General features: G+C 55.5%; 1 protein-coding gene across 4 annotated transcripts in view; it reads right to left on the bottom strand.

The window, feature by feature from the left end:
* Positions 1–19958, bottom strand: part of PIK3CD (phosphatidylinositol-4,5-bisphosphate 3-kinase catalytic subunit delta) — a 51368-nt gene that overhangs the window by 4832 nt on the left and 26578 nt on the right. For 3 of the 4 annotated variants that reach the window (XM_059135457.1, XM_059135459.1, XM_059135458.1), the window contains 16 exons: positions 9016–9188; positions 6223–6451; positions 5893–6122; positions 5281–5460; positions 4823–4972; positions 4232–4321; positions 2973–3194; positions 2229–2325; positions 2010–2140; positions 1507–1557; positions 1264–1431; positions 1054–1175; positions 737–880; positions 508–607; positions 214–392; positions 26–138 (listed from right to left, as the gene is read on the bottom strand). In XM_059135457.1, coding sequence (XP_058991440.1) covers positions 26–138; positions 214–392; positions 508–607; positions 737–880; positions 1054–1175; positions 1264–1431; positions 1507–1557; positions 2010–2140; positions 2229–2325; positions 2973–3194; positions 4232–4321; positions 4823–4972; positions 5281–5460; positions 5893–6122; positions 6223–6451; positions 9016–9156 — 2347 coding nt within the window. In that variant the 5' untranslated portion in view covers positions 9157–9188. The remainder of the gene's footprint in view (positions 1–25; positions 139–213; positions 393–507; positions 608–736; positions 881–1053; positions 1176–1263; positions 1432–1506; positions 1558–2009; positions 2141–2228; positions 2326–2972; positions 3195–4231; positions 4322–4822; positions 4973–5280; positions 5461–5892; positions 6123–6222; positions 6452–9015; positions 9189–19958) is intronic. The other variant, XM_059135460.1, reaches the window with a different exon arrangement.

Below are 19958 nucleotides of genomic sequence, written 5' to 3'. Positions count from 1 at the left end.
GAGCTCTCCCCGCCCGCCTGCTCACCGTCCCCGTTCTTGAAGATGATGCCTACGCTGCCGTCGCTGCCCGCCTCCTCGTTGCTGTACATCACCCACAGCGGCTTCATCTTGGAGTCCATGAAGGTGCACTGCTCCACGCTGCGGGCCAGACAGCAGTGAGCGGGGAGCGCGCCCTCCGCGGGGGCCCCCAGCAGGGCGGGGCGCGGGGCTCACCAGACGTCAGCCAGCAGCGTGCTGGGGTCCAGCGGGGACTGCAGGTGGGACAGGGCCTCCAGGTAGGTCTCCTGGCGCAGGCACAGGTGCATCAGCTCCTTGGTCTGGGGCTTGGTGGTCTTCTGGGAGCTCACTTTGACGAAGTCATTGAGGGCCTTCAGCTTGCTCAGCGCCTCGCCCTGCAGGGAGAACCAGACGCTGGGCCCCGCGTGGGAGGCCAAGAGGGGGCGGGGCTCCGAGCCTCGGCCCCGCCCCCCGGGGGGGTGCTCTAGAGGGGCAGACCCCGTGCCTCACCTGCTTCATCAGCACCTTCATGTGGTGGGTGCTGCCCCTGCAGTAGGCCTCCATGATGAGGCCGAAGCGCAGGGCCACGGAGGGCACGTGCATCTCGGAGCTGGAGGGAGAAAGAGAGGGAGGGACTGCTGAGCGGAGGCCTGGCAGGGCCATGGCCCGGGTTGGAGCAGGGGACAGAAGGCCGGCAGGCCGGGGGGGGGGGGGGGGGGGGCGCAAAGGGGTGCGCTACCGGAGGTGCCAGAAGAGGAAGTGGCCGATCTTGCGGTTGGCCAGCGCCCGGTCCAGCAGGAACTTGGTCAGCTCGCAGTCGAGGTAGGATTCGTACTTGAGCACCTGCACCAGCTGCAGCAGGTACTGGAAAAGCTCATCGTCCCTGCGGAGAAGGAAGGCCGGCCTCACCTGAGCAGACCCCAGGCCCCCTGCAGTCCAACCTGCCACACCCCCGCCACCAGCACGGGCTCCACCCACCGGGGCTCCACCCGCCGGGGCACACGGGACAGAACCCCCTGCACCAGGAGCCGGGAGCCAGGAGCCTGGGGGACTCACGTCAGCTTCCGCAGAGACTTGATGGCGAAGGAGCCCACGTGGCGGTCGGGGAAGCTGAAGTCCAGCAGCTCCAGGGCGCTCAGGACTGGCAGCTCGGGCCAGGAACACAGCAGGTAGAGCATCTGGGGGAGCCCGATGGCGGTCAAGGTGCCCCTGGGCAAGAGGCCCTCCCCTCCGCACACAAGCCCCCGCCCCCAACCCCGCCCCCACCTGGGCCACATCCTCATGCTTGTTCCACTTGGTGACCAGCAGCAGGCGGGCCAGCGCCTCCGGGAAGCGCTCCTGGACCTCGTGCCGCATCTTCCACACCAGGTCCTTCTCGTGCTCGTACAGCTCCCCGGACCCGCGCCGCTCCAGGATCTCCCGTAGCTGTAGCTGCTGAGGGGGGCAGGCAGGGTGAGCTGCGGCCCAGCCGGGCGCCCCACCGCCCCCCGCCCCCGGCCCCCGGCTCACCTCCTCCTCACTGAAGCGCCCGTGCTCCCCGTGCCGCCCCAGCTCTAGAATCTGCAATGAGGGGCTCCATGTCAGCGGGGACCCGGACCCTGGGCCAGCCCTGGCAGGGCCCCCCGGGATGTGGGGTGGAGGGCAGAGGGTGTGTGTCAACCCCTCGGCACCCCTGACCTTGGGGTGAGTGCTGTCCTGTGCCCAGCATCCCCAGCCTCCACCTCACAGATGCCAGGAGCATCTCCCCCACCAGCTAGGACAACCAAAAGGGTCTCTGAACCTTGCCCCAAGTCCCCTGGGGAGCCACATGGCCCTGAACGAGAACCCCTGTTCTAGAGCACATGCGGGTTCTGGAGAATCCAGGAGTCCCCAACTGTGCGTGCTGACCAAGCCCCAGCCCTGGGCAACTCAGGGGATGGGTGGCGGGAAGCCCAGAGGCAGAGTCAAGAACAGTCATCCTGAGTCCCACGGCCTCTGGACCATCGCAGACCCTGGATGGCGAGGGGGCTGACCTTGTCCAGGGTGGGGTAGTACACGGGGTAGGGGGCCACCTCAGGGAGGCAGATGACAAGGGCCGCAGCGCTCTCTGTGTTGGGGTTGCTCCGCACGGTTCCCGCGGGGTTCAGCAGCTCCCCTTTCTCGTCTGGACACAGGGACAGACGGGAGTTGCCTGGGGAATGGCCCCCTCTGGGAGCGCGCTCCCCCACCCTCTCCCTTCCGCCTGGACGGACCTGGGACTGACGGCCACATGTATAGGCGGCATTCCCCGGTCTTGAGCTGGTCCTTGTAGTCGAACAGCATGAGGTTGGCCCAGGCGATGGGACAGTCCTGGGAAAGAGCACGGGCAGGTCAGGGCCAGCAACCGCAGAGGCTCAGCTCGCTCACCGGCAGGACGGCCAACGCCTTCAGGCCGAGCTTCCCCGCCCTCGCCCAGACTCCCTGGGAGGAAGCAAGCACGATCAGCCACCTCTCGGCTCCCTTCTGCTCCCAGAGGCACCCCTACTTCGGGTTTCTCGAGAAGCCCCCAAACCAACCACACCAGCCCCAGACGGCTGGCCCAGCTCAGCAGTGGGGTAAGTCGGTGTGGCTCAGTGGGATAAGTCGGTGTGGCTCAGTGTCCAGTCACATCCTGGGCCTGGTGACTCAGTGCCCAACCCCCATTCATTCCCTGCTGGCAGCTGACTCAGGACACCCTGCTGCCTGTGCGTACAGTGCGTCTGTCCATCCAGCCCAGAGGGCAGCCTCCAGGTTCCCCCAGGAGCCTCTGAGTTCACCGCTGCTCGTCAGCCCTGAGACCCAGAGCTGACACATGGCAAGGATGGTGGCCAGAAGGGGAGGTGGGGTGTAGGAGGGAGGGTCGCCCCATCCCCCATCCCCGAGGTGCACCCCTGCTGGGAGTGGACAGGGGTGGCCCTGGGTCACAGCACACCAGCTCCCAGAGGCCTGGCCCCAGCCTCCCAGGCGACCCCACCCACCGCCTTCTTGGATTTCTTCTTGGTGGAGCGAGCCTTCTTGGCCTTCTCAATCACGGCGTAAAGTGCAAAGCAGAGACGGGCCATGCGAGGCAGGTCGCAGATGTTGATGTCGAACTCCAGCCGCTGTTTCCACACGGGCTCGGAGCACACGCTCACCTCCGAGCTGGACACCGTCTTGCACAGCGTCTCGTTGCCATGGAAGAGCCCGGCCTGCACCACCAGCTGCGGGAGGCACGGGTGTCGGGGGCCGGGTGCCAGACAGCCGCCTCCCTTGCCCCTCTGAGGCTCTCGCACCCACCTAAGGCTCCAAGCTCCTGCACATCCTCACCTCCCACGGGGCTGAATCCCACTTGCCACTCGGAAGAAAGCGGCACCGAAGGGGGACAGCTGAGTGCTTGGGTGGGACAAGGGGCCACAGGGTGAAGGGAAGGGCACATGGGCTATGCATGGGCTCCCCAAGACTCTGTCGTTTCCCTGCTCGGGGCCTCAGTTTCCCTACTGGGGTTTGGGAACTCCAGGGGTCCTTCTTGCTCTGCAGCCTGCGAGCTCCCTCCACTGCTCAGAATCTTAGGAGCCCCGCGAGCAGGCAGGGTTTCATTTCACCAGAACACCCCTGCCCTGTGTCCTCCAACTCTGCCCTGACAGCTCTCTGGGCCCAGCCAGAAACCCGCCTCCAGCCAGGGCTCCAGGGTGCCGTCTGGGAAACCCAGCCCCGCCTGCTGTGAAATCACCCCGACAGAAAGTGCTCCACCAACAGACCAACCTCCGTGGACCCAGGAGTAACGTCCCGCAAATGGGACAGTAAGCCCCTCCTGGGGATGGAGGGAGATGGGGTGTGTGACCAACCCCCGAAATGGGCTTGGCGCCCCGGGGTCCACAGCACGCCTCCCAAGTGCCTCCTGGGAGTCCCAAGGCCCCAGGGCCCAGTCGGGCCCAGCCGGGGCCACCCCTCTTCCGCACCTGTCACCTCCCAGACCCTGCTGTTCCCACTTCCCTGGGCCTGGCCCCACAACTTCCACCCAAGTCAAATACCCAGAACTCGCTGAGCCTGGTTTCTACGAATTAGCCTCTGGCCGGCCAGCCAGCCCCCCTCCCCCCTTCCTGTTTTGAAGTGGCTCACAGCCACCCCAGGCAGGGATGCTGGGTAATGTGGTCAGGTGGCTTTCATGTGACCCCCCCCTTCTTCCTCTGCCACCCCTCTAGACCACAGCCACCTTGTTTGTGCAGAAAACATCCCCGCTGCCCCTAGGAGCCCCTACCTTCATCCGCTCATCGGCATTCACTTTGCTGCCCTGAATCAGCTCCACGCAGAAAGGCTGCTCCAGGGACCACAGGGACAAGGAAGAAGGCTGGGGCGGGCCAGAGGGGGAGAAGCAGGGCCGTCAACGCAGAAGAATCCCGGGGAAGCTCCCGAGGCTGGCGCCCCTGGCCACTCATGGGTGGGGTGCGTGTTGCCAGATGGTGAGAAGGCTTAGATGCCCCCCCCCATGATACGACGATACCACGATCTGCCAGAAAAGCCTGCCGTGCAGGTGCCCAGGACCCCTGAGCTCTGCTGGGCATGGTGTTCTGCCTCCCTCTCTCCAGTGCAGGGGGCAGGAGGAACAGAAGGGCAGCCCATGAGCCGGGCCCGGGGGCTGCCCTGGGAAGCTCAGACAACACCCCCTGCCCCTGCACACTGGTGGAGGGCCAAGTTCAAGGCCCAGCTCTCAACACCGACCCACCAAGGAGCATGAGAGGAGGGGCCCTGGACCGGCGCCCAGCCCTCAGCGTTAGCACTAGGCTCCAGGGCCGGACAACAGCGGGGAGGAAGCGATGGAGGCCAGGGGAGGTGGAAGGCACCAGCTCACCTTCTTCATGGGAATGGGGGGCGGTTTGGTGCGTGGTTTCTGGACTTGGGGGGCGGGGTCGCTCTGCTCGTCCCGCATGGCGAGGATGGAGGAGGAGTGCACCATGGTCAGGTGGGGGGTCTGCCCGCTGTGTAGACAGCTGCAGATGTACTGTGATGGGGGATGGCGGGCACAGTGAGCGGCCGACGGGGCAGCCCCAGCCAGGCCTCAGCCCCGGGGACTCCCCGATGCCCCCACTGCTGATCCCAGGCCTTCCCGGCCTCTCCTGCTGACCCTTTGCCCCCCCCCCCCACTTCCCGAAGATGGAGCCCTCCTTGGGGCACAGGGGAGGGCAGCCCAGCGAGGGGACGCTCTGGCTGTGACCCCCAAAGGCCCAGTTCCCCCCCACCAGCCGGGCCCTGGCCCAGGGCCCTGGGGAGCCCGGGAGCACAGGGCCCCTCCCAGACCTCAGCCCTCACCTGGAACTGGCAGAGGGGGTAGCTGCCGTACAGGTACTCGTGCTTCCCGTTCACCTGCAGGGCGTAGTCCTCGGGCTGCTCCACCAGCGGCTGCCGGAACACCGTGGCCTTCTTCCGGAGCGCACAGGCCATCAGCGCCAGCGGCACGTCCTTGCTGGACACCTGGAAGGTGAAGCTCTCCTAGGAGGAGGGGGGAGGGTCAGCCCTCCACCCTCGCAGAGGGCCCATGGCTTCCGGGACGCAGAGGGTGGCCCTGCCTATTTGTCTGGAATGAGCGCCCCCCCCCCCAGCCCGGACCCTCCACCGCCGCCCCGAACGTGAGGCAGAGTCTGATGAAGGCACACGGCCGACAGCCCAGAAACAGTTACTGAACGAATGAATGGACCCATGACCAAGGCCGTCTGGTCATTCGGCCTCGTCCAACTTGCCCCGTGGGACATCTGCCTGAGCCCCTCGCAGGCATGGGTGCCCTGCAAGTCCCAGCCAGTGCCACCGGGAGGACAGTGGACCCAAGTGCTTGCGGGGGTAGGCTGGGAAGTCTCACGGGAAAATGTCCCCGCAGCTCGGGCGCTGCCGACGGGCCAGCGTGCCCCGCAGGGGCCATGGGCTCACCTCGCTGCCCTCAAACTTGACGTTGACCAAGAGGGCCCGGTTGGGGACCCGCAGGGTGCCGGCCCCCCAGCTCCGGGCCGAGGGCTCCAGCTGCAGCGGGAAGCTGTACTGCAGCCAAGCCTCCCAGCCCAGCTGCTGCCGCCGCGCCGCCGCCTCCTCGCAGAACTGGCGCATCTTGGTGCGAAAGGCATTCACTTCGGGGTCGTGCAGGGAGTCGAACTCATGGAGGCCTGGGAAGCAGGGAGGCTGGGTCAGCACGAGGGGCAGGAGGTGGGGTGGCGGTGCGGCTAGGGCCGGGAGCCGGGGCCAGCCCACCCACCCGCGGGTCACCTTTGCCGATGAGGAGGCTGATCTGGGAGTTGACCAGCTTCTTCACTCTGTCCCCCTCTCGGGCCACCAGGCGCAGCACAGGCAGGAAGGGCTGGATGTCGCAGAGCCGCCGCTGCTCGTCCTCCAGCTCCTGCTGCTCCGCGGTCTGGTTGACGCAGGTGAACACGTAGGCCTCGGGGTCGCTGAGCATGTGGAAGAGCGGCTCATACTGGGCTCGGTGCCACAACACCTGACGGGACAGCGGCCGGTCAGCCCCTCCGGCCAAGGCATGCAGGGCCATGGGGAGCCTCGAGGTGGCTGGGGGCAGGCCTCAGCCTGGTGGTTCGGCCCTGCATGACCCCGACCAGAGGGCAAAGCCGAGATCCCCAAACCCTGTCCTCTCCAGACCCCATGAACGCTGACCCCATGGGTCCCCTAAGCCTCCATCGCTGCCCTTCTGTGGAGGGCGCCTGGTCCATGCCGAAAGCCTGCCCAGTCTCCCCTGTATGTTACTCTTGAGAGATAGCCGGCCAGACATGACCTCCAGGCAACCCCCTCCCCCGCCCCACAGATAATCATTCTGGGGTTCTGATTTCCAAATGTTGGCAATGGATTCAGAAAAGCTGAACACACCAAGAGAGCTGTCAAGCCCTCTATGGGCTGTGTTCAGTTAGGGCGGTCAGCAGGTGCCCTCAGGATGAGGTGTCCCCAGGGGACCCCTGGGAGAGCCATCTAATGGTCAAGTTTTAGTGCAAAGGTGTTCAGCACTGAGTCACAGAGAGGGCGGGAAAGAGGAGACCAGCCCTATTCATCTTCCACAGGGGATGGATAATTATGGCCCATCAGCACAAAGGGATTGGGGGGCGGGGCATGACCCAGAATCTAGAAACCCCACCATCAGGGTTTCCACCTAGCGGAAAGCCTGCTTCTCCCTCTCCCACTCCCTCTGCTTGTGTTCCCTCTCTGTCTCTCTTTGCCCGATGCGGGACTCGATCCCGGGACTCCAGGATCATGACCTGAGCCGAAGGCAGTCGTCCAACCAACTGAGCCACCCAGGCGTCCCAAATCAATAAAATCTTAAAAAAAAAAAAAAAAAACCCAAGGCATATAACAGCAGATATAATTCAAGCCCATTTCCATAAAAACAACTCGAATAAACATAGTAATGAATAGAGAGCAGGATTTGACAAGAGGAAGTAGGGTCTGCAGGCAAAACCTGGTCCACTCCCCAGTTACCTAAGACAGCCACACCCACTCATACCTGCTGTGTCTAAGGCCGCCCTGGGCCCCGCACTGGCAGAGTTGAGTGTTTGCAATAAATACCAGATGGCCAGAAAAGCCGAGAATATTCACCAGCTGGCCTCTCGGAGAAATAAAAGTATGGAGACGCCAAAAGCAAACTGGGGTGTGCACAGGGACCCAGGCGTCTTGTATTTCTGCACTGTCGGAACTGTAGTAGCAATGCACGTATGGCTCAGGAAAAACAGATTACCCTTACAATAGAGTTAATCACATGAGAAAGAGGTTATGTTCACTCAGATAAAAAAAAAAAAAAAAAAAGCTCATAACCGGAATTATCACAAAAAACAACACTCCATAGAAAACAGAACAGCCCAAGTGTTCACTGTGGCTGTCTCATAAGAGCAGAATCACAGGGCGCCTGGGTGGCTCAGTGGGTTGGGCTGCTGCCTTCGGCTCAGGTCATGATCTCAGGGTCCTGGGATCGAGTCCCGCATCGGGCTCTCTGCTCAGCGAGGAGCCTGCTTCCGCTTCCCTCTCTCTCTCTCTCTCTCTCTCTGCCTGCCTCTCCATCTACTGTCAAATAAATAAATAAAATCTTTAAAAAAAAAAAAAAAGCAGAATCACAGGTGATTTTTTCCCTCCTTCTACTTTTCCCTCTTTGCCCCAATCAATGCATCCATATTACTTTTGAAATGGGCGGGAAGAGATTTTATTTATTTATTTGAGAGAGAGAGAGAGAGATCACAAGTAGGCAGACAGGCAGGCAGAAGAGGAAGGGGCAGCAGACCCCCCGCTGAGCAGAGAGCCCAATACGGGGCTCGATCCCAGGACCTGAGATCATGACCTGATCTGAAGTCAGAGGCTCAACCCACTAAGCCACCCAGGCGCCCCCCAAAATTTAATTTTTAAAGAAATCTCCCAGGAAGGGGAAATTTAAAAAGAAAAAGAAAACCTCAAAGATGATCTACTGCTTTCTTCCTTTTTTTTTTTTTTTCTTTCCTTTTTATTCTTTTTTTGTTCCACTCCCAAGTGTAAGTTTTTAAAATTCTGAGCTGAGGTCTTGCCCTCTGGCATGACCCACTAAATCCCACACTTCGCAAGTGAGACGAGCCCTCTGGGAGATCACAAGACAGTCTCTGCCAAATCCTTTCCAGATGTCTAACCCTTTGACTCAGTAATCCACCCCTGAAAATTATTCAACAAAACCCAAAACTATTTCCAAAGATGATGTTTACTACGATGACAGCTCTACAGAGAAAAGACTGATAAGACTCTTTCAAGTGGCCAGGGCTGGGGATCGGTTCCAGAAATGATAGCACAGTCATGGAGAAAAGGGAAAGCCACCATGGGAACCACACCCCGAGGCTCCCACTGGAATCCAGCAACTGTAATCCTGTCCTGATAAAGGGAGAAGCTGAATTCAGAATGCGGGCTGCGCTCTAACTGTAAGCTTGTAAACAAATGTTAGGTATTATTTATCTTCTGAAATCTGTTTTATCGGATCTCAGATCCGAGCCTGGGCGTCTGTCTGTCTTGCCCTCCGAGTTCCAAGCTCGAAGGTGGGGATCGTACCTTCTTGATGGTGCTGAGGTTGGCATTCCGGGACACGGGGAAGTTCAGATAGACCCCCGTGGGCAGCAGGAAGTCAACAGCCACACTCTGGTTCTCCTCCTTGGCCCAGAATTCCATGGGGCAGTCAACCCCAGGGGGCATTCTGCTCTCTCACCTCTCAGACCCTGCTTGTCCTGAAAAGGAAGAAAAGGCAGAATGAGCCATCCTCAGCATGCTGATGAATCCTTTGAAAGGATTCTCTGGAAAATACGAATGTCGGGACCTTTGGCGGCAGGAAATTCAGGAAGGAGTCTCTCCTGTGGGCGCCCCAAACTTGCCTCCCTCTGGGGCCTCGTCCTGCCTGGGGTGGCTCGGGGCTCCTACAGCCCCCCAGACTCTGCCCCCCGCCTCACGACACCCTCCATCCCTCAGCACAGTGGCCCAAATTCAAGACACCCACAGACCCATTCCAAATCATTTTTTCTCAGGAATGCACACCCGCGGGACACTCCGCCACGGCCCCCAGCTGGCAGACAGAGGCGGGGGATGGCCGCATCCTTGGTCAGACAGCCCAGGACTCGAGAAGGACCAAAGGCTGCAGTTCTTGGAAACTTTCTTTCTTTCTTTTTAAAAACATTTTTTTTTATTTGACAGAGAGAGCACAAGCAAGGGGAATAACAGGCAGAGGGACCTGATGCGGGGCTCTATCCTAGGGCCCTGAGATCATGACCAGAACAGAAGGCAGATGCTTGACCATCTGAGCCACTCAGGTGCCCCTCTTGGAAACTTCCTAACCAGAAACCCAGTGGCTTAAAAATGGCTTTGGCCATCAAACAACTTGTTGAAGTATCCCCCCCTCAGTCATACCCACTCTTCAGTAATAAAATGCTACAGACACAATTAAAGGTCTTTTGAGTATCTCCACCACCACTCCCGCCCCGCCCAAGCTACCACCATCTGGATTCTGGTTATGTGTAATTTCCATGCATGTTTTTATACTTTGATTGTACTAATATGTATTCACAAACAATTCTCAACACTTTTGCATGTTTTTAAACTTGGTAGGAGTAGCTCTGAAGAGTGAGTCTTCTGCACCCTGCAACCCAAGTTATTATTTTTTTAAGATTTTATTTATTTATTTGACAGACAGAGATCACAAGTAGACAGAGGCAGGCAGAGGCAGAGGGGAAAGCAGGCTCCCCGCTGAACAGAGAGCCCGATGCAATGCGGGGCTCGATCCCAGGAGCCTGAGATCATGACCTTGAGTGAAAGGCAGAGGCTTAACCCCCTGAGTCACCCAGGCACCCCCCACGTTATTTTCTTTAGGCTAATCCACATCGATACATGTAGCTCTGGCTTATTCATTGTAACTCCTGTGCTATTTCCCTGTGTCAATAAACCACAGTTTACCCCTTCTCTTGCTGATGAACCTCAGGGTTTGTTTCTGCTCTTTCGGGTTATTACAAACAATGCTACAATGTATCTCCTTACACACCTCCCTTTGTGTGCAGGTAGAGTTGGGATGAGCACTGTCCAAAGAAATACAATGGGAACCACACAGGTGATGTCAAAGTCGCCAGCAGTCTCATTCAAAAGAAGTAAGAAAATAAAAATTAAGTTTACTCATCTATTTTGCTTAACCCAATATATCCAAAATACAGTCATTTCAAAATGGCCCTCTACGTGGCAAAATTACTAATGAGATAGTTTACATTCTTTTTGGGGCATGAAGTCTTTGCAATCTGGTGTGTATTTTCACTTGAGCACACTGCAGCTTGGATCCTACAATTCCACCGGAAATACGTGACCTCTATGTTCATACACTTCACAGATAAAAAAGGAGGGCCACGGACTCAAGTTGCTCCAAACAGACTAAAAAGTTTTCCAAGAAATGAGTCTAGTATCCATGCTGACATTTGAATGAATCAAAATGAAAGAAAACGCTTAAAAATGTTGTTCTTCGGTCACTTTTCCCATTTCCAAGTACTCAAGAGCAACACCTGGCAGGGGGCCACCACGCTGGACCACACCGGTCTGGGGGAACTGTCGGATCACTAGCATGACCTATGACAGCTAGAACAAGAGCCTCAGCTTTACTAAAGGAAAGCAGAGGTAGGTGCCCATTAGCAACGGGACCAGCACTGTCCCCAGCTTACTCTCCGAATCTCCATCGGCGCTTGGTATCTCGTCCAATTCACTGTTTCTGCCAATCTGATGCGCACGGAATGCTCCTTTGTCGTTTTAATTTGCATTTCCCTTATGAGCCATAAAAATGTTTATCTTCTGCAAATAGCCTGCTTATAAATGTTGCCCCTTTTTTTCCTGTGGAGTTGTCTTTTTCTTATTGGTTTATAGGGTTTTTAAAAAATATACTCCAGATTCAATTTATCTGTTGCTTAAGTGAGTTGGAAATATCTTCTTTTGGTCTGAGTCATCTTTTCATTTTGTTTATGGTGCCTTTTTTGGTGAAGGAAAAGTGTGTGATGCTGATGTAGTCAAATATTGTCCTTTACGTTCTGGTTTTTATTCTTTCGAGAAAGGTTTCCCTACCCTGGGGTCCCATCCTCCTAGATGTAAATGACTCAGAAAAATGACTGAAAGGGATTGTGTAGCTTGTGGGATATGTTCTTTTAGGGGCTCTGCCAACAGGGCCCAGACCTCAGCCTCGCCAACGGGCTAAGTGTAGAATCTGCTGGGAGCATGCATGACACGCGCGACGCGCTGGCCCGACCATGTCACCACCACTGGGATCCAGTTCCTGATTGTAAAACCACATCCTACTTTGGGTTCCTCTTTCTGAGAATGGCCAGGCCAAAGGCTTTCTTTTTGAATCAAAATAGGGGGGAGGGACGGGCAGGAATCCTCGAGAATCCACTTCCAACACTGCAAGTGTTCTGCCCACGCTCAGGAAGTCAGGGCACCTGCGGCCACTCAATCCTGAGGCCAAGATGGGCACAAGTAGCATGAGCTCCTTGGGACTCCAGCCAAAGGGGCGGTGCCTGAGACGAATGCACCCCCTCGCTCTTCTGCCCCATAGTGCTGTGGAAGGAAGCCTTCAACTAACCTCACCCGTCTGGGATGCACGGTCATACTTCCGTGCATAAAGCTCATGCCTAAGGAAGACCCAGGATGGTGTGGGCAGGACGTAACCAAATGTCAGAGATGCGACAGGAGGAAGCAGGAACCCTCTCTCTCTTTGCGCGCCCAGGACCCAAGTTCAGCTGCTCACAAGCCCCAACCCTCCACGAAGCTCAGACTCATCACCCCGCAACGTATGGGACAAAGGTGCCAACTAATCTGGGGACTTTAGAACTACTCCAAGAACACAAATGGCTACAACTGCTTGGACAAAGTATCCAGTCTTGGCAGTATCTATTAAAGTGAGCAGGTGATGTGACCCAGCAATTAACTGCACACCTCAGTCTACACTCATCGGAAACATGAGTCCCTGTGCAAGGGGAAACACAAACAGGAGTGTGTACGGCCCTGCTATTCCGAACAGTCCCAAACTGGAAACTTCCCAAATGCACATCAGCAGTGTAATGGAGAAATAAATGATGGTCTCTTTTCCCAGTGGGATGTTACATAGCAATGACAAGGAGTGATCTACAAATGCACACAACGGTATAAACGAATCTCATAAACGTGCAACCGAACTAACGAAGTGAGGCACAAGAGTATGTGCTCACGATTCTAATTACACAGAGAACACAGCCAGAGCTCATCTATGTTGGCGGCAGAGGGGGAGACGGGGTGACCCCAGAATGAGGGCAGTCACCCCAGCGTCAAAGGGTACGAGGGGCTTCTGGGTGCTGGTACTTTTCAGTTTCTTGATCTGGAAGCTGGGGACTTTTCACAAACTCAACCCACCCTCAGTAGGAGTGGTTCAGCCAAGCGGACTTCCTGGCCACTTCAGGCCTAGCCACCCAGAGCCCCGAACTCCACCCTCCATCCCACCCCGCCTCCAGGAACTGGATTGGAACCAGGAGGAGGCTGGGCCCACCAATCACTGTGCGTCCTCTCCTGGCCACAGTGATTCCAGGATGGGAGTGAGAAATGTCAAGTCAGTCCAGTGCCTTTGACACGCCGGTGTCTGTCTTCAGGTACTGCCTCCTGGAGTAGCAGAAAAGAGAATATCCACCTAGAGCTGCTGGTGACCACCTCCTGCTGCTCTTAGGGGTGAAACTTGAGAAAAGACCACCATGAAGGAGAGGAGAGCTCACAGTAGAGTGGTGGAGTCCTGAAGACAGCCTTTGAGTCCCTGGATCCAGCCAAGCCTGAAGCTCTCCCTGGATCTTCAGTTCTATTCGCCAAAAAAATCTCCCTGCCTCCCCAGCCTCTCCATGCCCCCCCCCCACTTTTTTAAAACTTGGAACGGTTTGTCTTTTTTTGTTTTTTGGGGGGAGGGGGTTGGATTTCGTTGTTGTTTTCGGTCATTTGCAGCTGCACGTTCCATTTTAGGAAGCTTCTAGTGTTTAGAAAGTTCTTTCCCTTGGAAATTGGCCCACCTCTTGGAGGCAACCCTGATCTTTGTGTTGTTATCTAGAGGTACCGAGGAGCTGTCTGATGGCTCCTTCTCCTGGATGATGACCTCAGGACCTCTCTTCTCCCTACAACACAGTTTTTAGACTCTTGCCAAAGTCTGGTACTCTGCAAAAAAAGATGCTATGGATGGGGCCTGACAGGCCAACTGTCGAGGAATGTTCTGGGTACCAGACTCCCACTGCTTAGCTTAATAAAATCCTATCAGCTCCTTCCCCCAAGAAAGTTCTTCAACGGTTATACTGAGCTCTCTGGCTGCCAACCTTCTAGCTATTTCTCCCAGGAAGTCAGGTTCCCTCAATGAATCTCTTGGATCTGAATGCAGGAATTCACAATTACTGTTGGTGACTTCATCTCATGGACGTAACTGGCCCCCTTGTATCACCGCATTTGATATTTTGTACATATGACTCAGTCTGAGATGTATTAGTTTAAACTATTTATTAAGTCCCAAGAGCGGTGCACGGGGGAGACAGTAATACCCACACACGGAGCAGGTAGGGAGAATGATCCCACATTCTATCAACACGGGGAACACGCCCAACGGTGATGTAATGGAGAGAGCCTACTCCCTGGGGGGAGGCCGGGAAGAGCCCCCCCCGTGAGAAGAGGACCCGGAGGGAGGCAGAGAACCAGAGCGGGCAGCCGTGTCTGCGGCCGTCGGAAGGCAGGCCACGCCCACTAGAGCCAGCGGGTGGGGCAGGGAGGGAGGCCAGGGAGGAGCTGGGGTGTAGAGATCAGCCCGACCACGTCCTGGGGCGTCTTCGCAGGGGAGACGCCTGGGTGTCACTCAGAGAGTGATGGGCGGCCTTAGCAAAGGAGCACGGGACGCGATTTGCATCCAGAATGCTGCGGCTGGCTCAGCGTGGAAGGACCGGAGAGAAGCCAGCCAGGCCGTGGGGCGTGGGGAGCTCAGGCCTCCAGGGATGAGAAAGGCCGGGAATCAGGTATATTCAGGAGCTTGGCGGATGGGATGGGGGCTCGCGGGGGACAAGTAAGGGGAAGTGTGAGGGAGAAACAGAACTGGGGGCAACAAGATGGCAAGAGGTCCATTTCAGACACAATAATCCGAGCCGCCTGCAAACACCCTCGTGAAGACAGCAAAGGAGCAGCCCCGAGCGTGGAGCCTAGGGGAGAGGTCTTTGCCGCTCCCAGTGCATTACTGGGGGGTCAGCAGGCTCCCCCCAGAGCCGCGTGAGATAGCCTGGAGAGAGAGAGGCTAAGCGAGGGCCAGATCCACCTCAAGGCACTAGAGACAGCCACCAAAGATGAACCATGAGCCACCCTTCCTTGCTGAGTCAACCACCACCGCCCTGTCTGCCCACATCGAATCATCAGCACGATTACCAAACGACCATGACCTGAGCTGAAATCCAGAGTCAGACACTTCACCGAGAGGGCCACCCAGGTGCCCCTAGGGCCCTCATCTATTTCTAAGAGAGGAGGGCGAGCAACGGGTGTGCCATCCCAGAGCCACAGTGCTTCCAGCAGCCCGGGAATGAGGTGGCAGCCCATCCCCTAGTCTCCCCGGCACTGGCACACCCGCTGGCTGGTGGCTTGTGCCTAATTCGGGACCCACGAGGCCTCCCTCTCGCTTCTCTGGCAGTTCCACTGTGTTAGGGCTGTGAGTCTGTCTCCTGGGTCTGCTGGGGTTCCACGTCGTTCTCGTGGCCATCGCAGGTGTGGCTGATACTCCGAGTAGGAGCCACTGCCCAGTGTTTTTCAATGTGAAGATGGGCTTTCTGGTGCTGGAGTCCCATGCCCTGGGGAACAGCTTTCCAACGGAATGCATGAGTCACTCCCAGCCGGCTGGGTGCAGGGGACAAGCAGCGGGGGGAAGGGAAGCTGTGTCCTGCTTATCCGAGCCGTGAACATCCTCGTCCTCCCTGAGGGTTCCCTGAATGAGACAGGCCTGTACCCTCACCCGTTACTCCAGAGCAAGCGTGAACCCGTCTACAGAGAGAGATGCTTTACTCTTAGAACTTCAGGACAAAACATCTGTCAAAAACCCAGATTTCAGAGCTGAAAGTCACCACCCCGAAAGCTTAAGAGGCATCTCAGAAACATCTCGAAGCGCCTACGCACGTTATCTAGTATCTACCATCAACCTGGGCTGGAAGGGTAGGAGAGCAGCAGTCACTGGGATAAGGGACAGGGAGCCATCGGGGCTGGCCTTCTGCACCAGGCTGCGTGAAGCCAGGTCTCCTGACCTGGGCTGATTTTCAGGTACTTCTCAGCCTCCAGAAAGTCCTCCTAGTAAGTGTTCTGTTTCCAGACTCTCTTCCTCGGAGAATGAAGTGGATGCTTTTCCTGTTGCCTAATGTATGTGCAAAGTGGGGGCACACAGGCACTTCAGAGCTGAATTACCAAGGTGCTTTATCCAGAGGCCCCACTTTACAACCATCCCCAATCCTATGGAGTTTTTAGTCTAACAGGAGAAAAGCAAAAAAAAAAAAAAAAAAAAAAAAAAAGAAAAGAAAAAAGAAAGAAAGAAAAGATGACTTCAGGTAAGAAAAAAGTTGAACAGAATAAAAGGGACTTGCGGGGGGCCTCCGTTGGATGGTAGTTCAGGGGAGGGCGCTCAAGAGAGATCATTTTGGAGTCGAGGCCCAAAGGATGAGAAAGATCAGGCAAAGATCCATGAAATAGGGTTCAGGCAGCTGGAGCTAGAAGTGCAAAGGCCCTGAGGCAGGAGACCAGGCAGCTGGAGTCAATGACCCAGAGGCCGGATGACAGGGAGAGGCGGTGAGCCCCGACCCTGCAGGGCCTCACAGGCACAGTGTGGAGCCAGATTTTGTTATCACGACAATGGGAGGCCACTGGAGGGTTTTAAGCAGGGGATTGATAAGCCCTGACTTTATGCTGGACAAAAATTGCTTTGGCTGCCGTGAGGAAAATGGAAGTGAGTGAGGCAAGAATGAGGTGGCAAAGCCACGAGCCCAGGGTCGCGGGCAAGAGCAGCAGGGCAAGATTAATGCGGGAAAACTCGGGCCCCACTTGCCATAAAACGCCCGGGAAGGGGCGTCTGCTCCTCACGGCTGCTCCTCACAGCTGGGAATCAGGCTTTCCAGCGCCGCAGCCTTAGAACTTCCCGCCCGCAACAACCTTCTGACAAAGAACTGCAGGTAGAGACCAGATGGAAAATGGACCGGCCCCGGGTTCCCCCAACAGGTGTAGTTTTAGGACAGGCGAGCTGTTCTCCCGAAACACAGAACCTTCCACGAGACCCGCTTCAGGGTGGGTCCCCTAGAGACCCGGGAGTAGCAGCATCCTCTGCCCCCTCTGGCCACCCCAGTTTGTGGGGTTCTAGAAAGTGTCTGTGGCACAGCAAAGGAAGAGCAGCCCCGCAAGAGGGAGAACTTGGCTACGCGCGCAGGGCCTGGTGGTGGTCAGGTGAAGGAGGAAATGGTCTCCAAAGGGGGATCGGAGGGAAATGTCCAGAAGCCAGAGGCCAGCCAAGTTGGACACCCCCAAAACCATGCCCAGGACTAGGAAGATGGGGCTGGTCTGGAGGGCGGTCTGACACCCCAGGCTCCGGCCACAGGAGGGAAAGGGATGGGACGGATGGAGGCTGAGGACGGATGAACTAGCGGAGGCTCCGAGGTCCGCTGGGCAGGAGCTGCCCGAGTCCTGGTCTATCCGCCGCTGCCTCCCTCTTGCTTTGTTTCTTCTTCTTTGCACTCTTCCATTTTTTAAAAAACATTTTCTTTATTGGGGCGCCTGGTGGCTTAGTCGGTGAAGTGTGTGCCTTCGGCTCGGGTCGTGATCTCAGGGTCCTGGGATGGAGCCCCGCGTCGGGCTCCCTGCTCGGGTTGCAGTGGGGGGAGGGGAGCCTGCTGCTTCCTCTCCCTCTGCCCTTCCCCCCACTTGTGCTCCCTCCCTCTCTCTGTCAAATAAATAAATAAAACCTTTTTTTAAAAAAAGATTTTATTTTATTTATTTGAGAGAGAAAGAAGGCATGAGTGCAGGGGGTAGAGGCAGAGGGAGAGGGAGAAGCAGACTCCCCACTGAGCAGGGAGCCTGACTCGGGACTTGATCCCAGGACCCTGGGATCGTGACCTGAGGCAAAAGCAGACGCTTCACCGACTCAACCACCCAGGCGCCCCCTCTCTCCCATTTTAAATGGGTCTCCCTTGAACTTCTATTATTTAATAGAATGGTAACTTTTATTTTGAATATTTAAATATGAAAAAAAAAATCCTCAGTGCAGGAGAACCAAATACACAGACATCGAAGAATGAGAAGCAAAGATCTCTGGAAATTCTGTTCTATAAAAAGAGAGAGAAGGAGAGGAAGGGAAAGAGAGAGAGAGACTCCTGACTTCTTCTGATGTCATTAGAAAAATGAGCCAACTATCTACCATGAAAATTCGATCCCAACTATCTCCTAGGATGTTCAGTTCATGGCCCACCCAGAGAGGCCCAGGGAAGAATCTGACACTACCCATCAAAATCAAGAGACAGATCCACGCTCTTAGGTCCGGTAATTTGGGGAAATTGGGGAATTGTCCTAAGGAAGCAATACAAAGAGGGTGGCGGGGAAGCTACATGTACGAAGATACTCGCTTGTGGTTTTCATGAAAGTGGAAAATCAAAAATCACAGGGAAATTATGATAATTAACAGGAGTGAAGACAGTCATCACAATGGCACCTGCGTACCAGAGCCCTGCAGATACAGCCCCCGAGAGAGGGAACCAGGAGGTGCCCCCCGTTCGCCATGGCAACATCTGTTTGTGGACAAAACATATCAGGAAGCATAGAAAAAATGGAAACAGCTGTTAACGGGTGGATATGGAGCCTATGACGAGGATTTCAAAGTTTTGTTATCTAGGAACGTTAGGCAAGCACGTGGTTTTAAAAATTAATGAAAGCTAAACCGTTTGCAGCAAAAAAAAAAAAGAGCAGCCCCCCTGCCCTGCACGTCCAAAACGCCCGCCCCCAACTACAGATGTTTTTTTGGGTATTTGTCTCCAATTTTCTAAATAACTGATTCACACGGGTACTTCTCGATTTCTGACTTTTAACTTCTGACCTTAGAAGATGAGACTGTGCCTTCTGCACACACACATATATCCTCCCCTCCATCTTCCGAACATAGCTACGTGATCATTTTTTTGTTAATCAAACTTGTGGGTGCCTAGGTGGCTCAGTTGGTTAAGTCTCTGTCTTCGGCTCAGGTCATGATCCCAGGGTCGTGGGATCAAGCCCCGCATCAGGCTCCCTGCTCAGCGGGGAGCCTGCCTCTCCCTCTCCCTCCCTCAATAAATAAAATCTTAAAAAAAAAAACAAAAAAAACTTAAGTGCTTATTTTATTATGACTACATAAACAGTGTTTAATGCTAAACCACATAGTATATTCTGGTTTTATTTCCTTCTTATTCAACTTTTTGTTATTTCTATAGTTGATAGTTGCCTCACTTATAATTTGCTTCATTTTCTATGTACAAATATAATTCCTTTGTTTTCTATATGCAAATACGTAATTCTTCCCCCAACTCTGTAACGGAACTATGAAACTCTTCCTAATACGGTAAACAGGTCCAATAATCCACCAGCTTCATTTTTTTTTTCTTGAAGATATCCCTCCTGGTGCCCTCAGCCGTACTGCTCCAAACTCGCCCGGCTGATCTCCACACGGGCTGAGCAGTTGCACCACTGGGACTTTGCTTCGCCGTGATGGTGGGAATCCTGCCCATTCTCTCCACCCGTCAAGGTTCTGGGTTGCAAGTAAAGAAGCCAGCTCTCACTGATTAAGCAGAAAAGTTGCTGACAGATCATTTGGCTTATTTGCTGCACTGTGAGGAGTTTCACAGCTCTGTTGGAGAGTTTGAGGAAGAATTGGTGATTAGTACATTGCGAACATAGCAAATAAAGAGACAAGGAGGTGCTTATCAACTCCAGGAAAAACAGAAAGTTGAACCAAAAAAGCAACAGGTACACTGGACTCCACAATGCAGGTCTGATGGTGGACTGCCTCTACTGCCACTGACACTAAATGCCAATTGGTACCTCGGTCATGTCCGTGCCAACAAGTTGACCTTGGAGCCCCCATCATGGCTGCCAGGGCCATAACCACGGTACAGCACATGCTTCATCCCTCTCCTCTGCCAAAATACAGCATGGTGTACTCATCCATGGAGTCTAGGTCACGGGCCCCGGCTACAGGGAAAGCTTGGAAGTCAGTACTTTTCAGTTCCCGTGGTTGAGTAGGTGTTTGGTTTTTTCCTCTGCATTTGCAAAACTCAAAGTAAGGTAAGAGCTGAAATACTGAAAGCTATTTGGGAACGGAGGCAAATAAGAACAAAAGACAATCACATATTGTATCACTTGTTCCGCTTTCTTAGTTTACTCTCATTTTCGTAGGGCACAGTCTCCACGAGTTTCCTTGAATAGCGATACAAAGGCGTGTGTACATGCGTGCG

This window comes from Mustela lutreola, chromosome 10, assembly GCF_030435805.1.
Source record: "Mustela lutreola isolate mMusLut2 chromosome 10, mMusLut2.pri, whole genome shotgun sequence".
NCBI lineage: Eukaryota > Metazoa > Chordata > Mammalia > Carnivora > Mustelidae > Mustela > Mustela lutreola.
The sequence above is the reverse complement of the archived record's forward strand: the minus strand, read 5'-3'. Positions and strand labels throughout refer to the sequence as shown.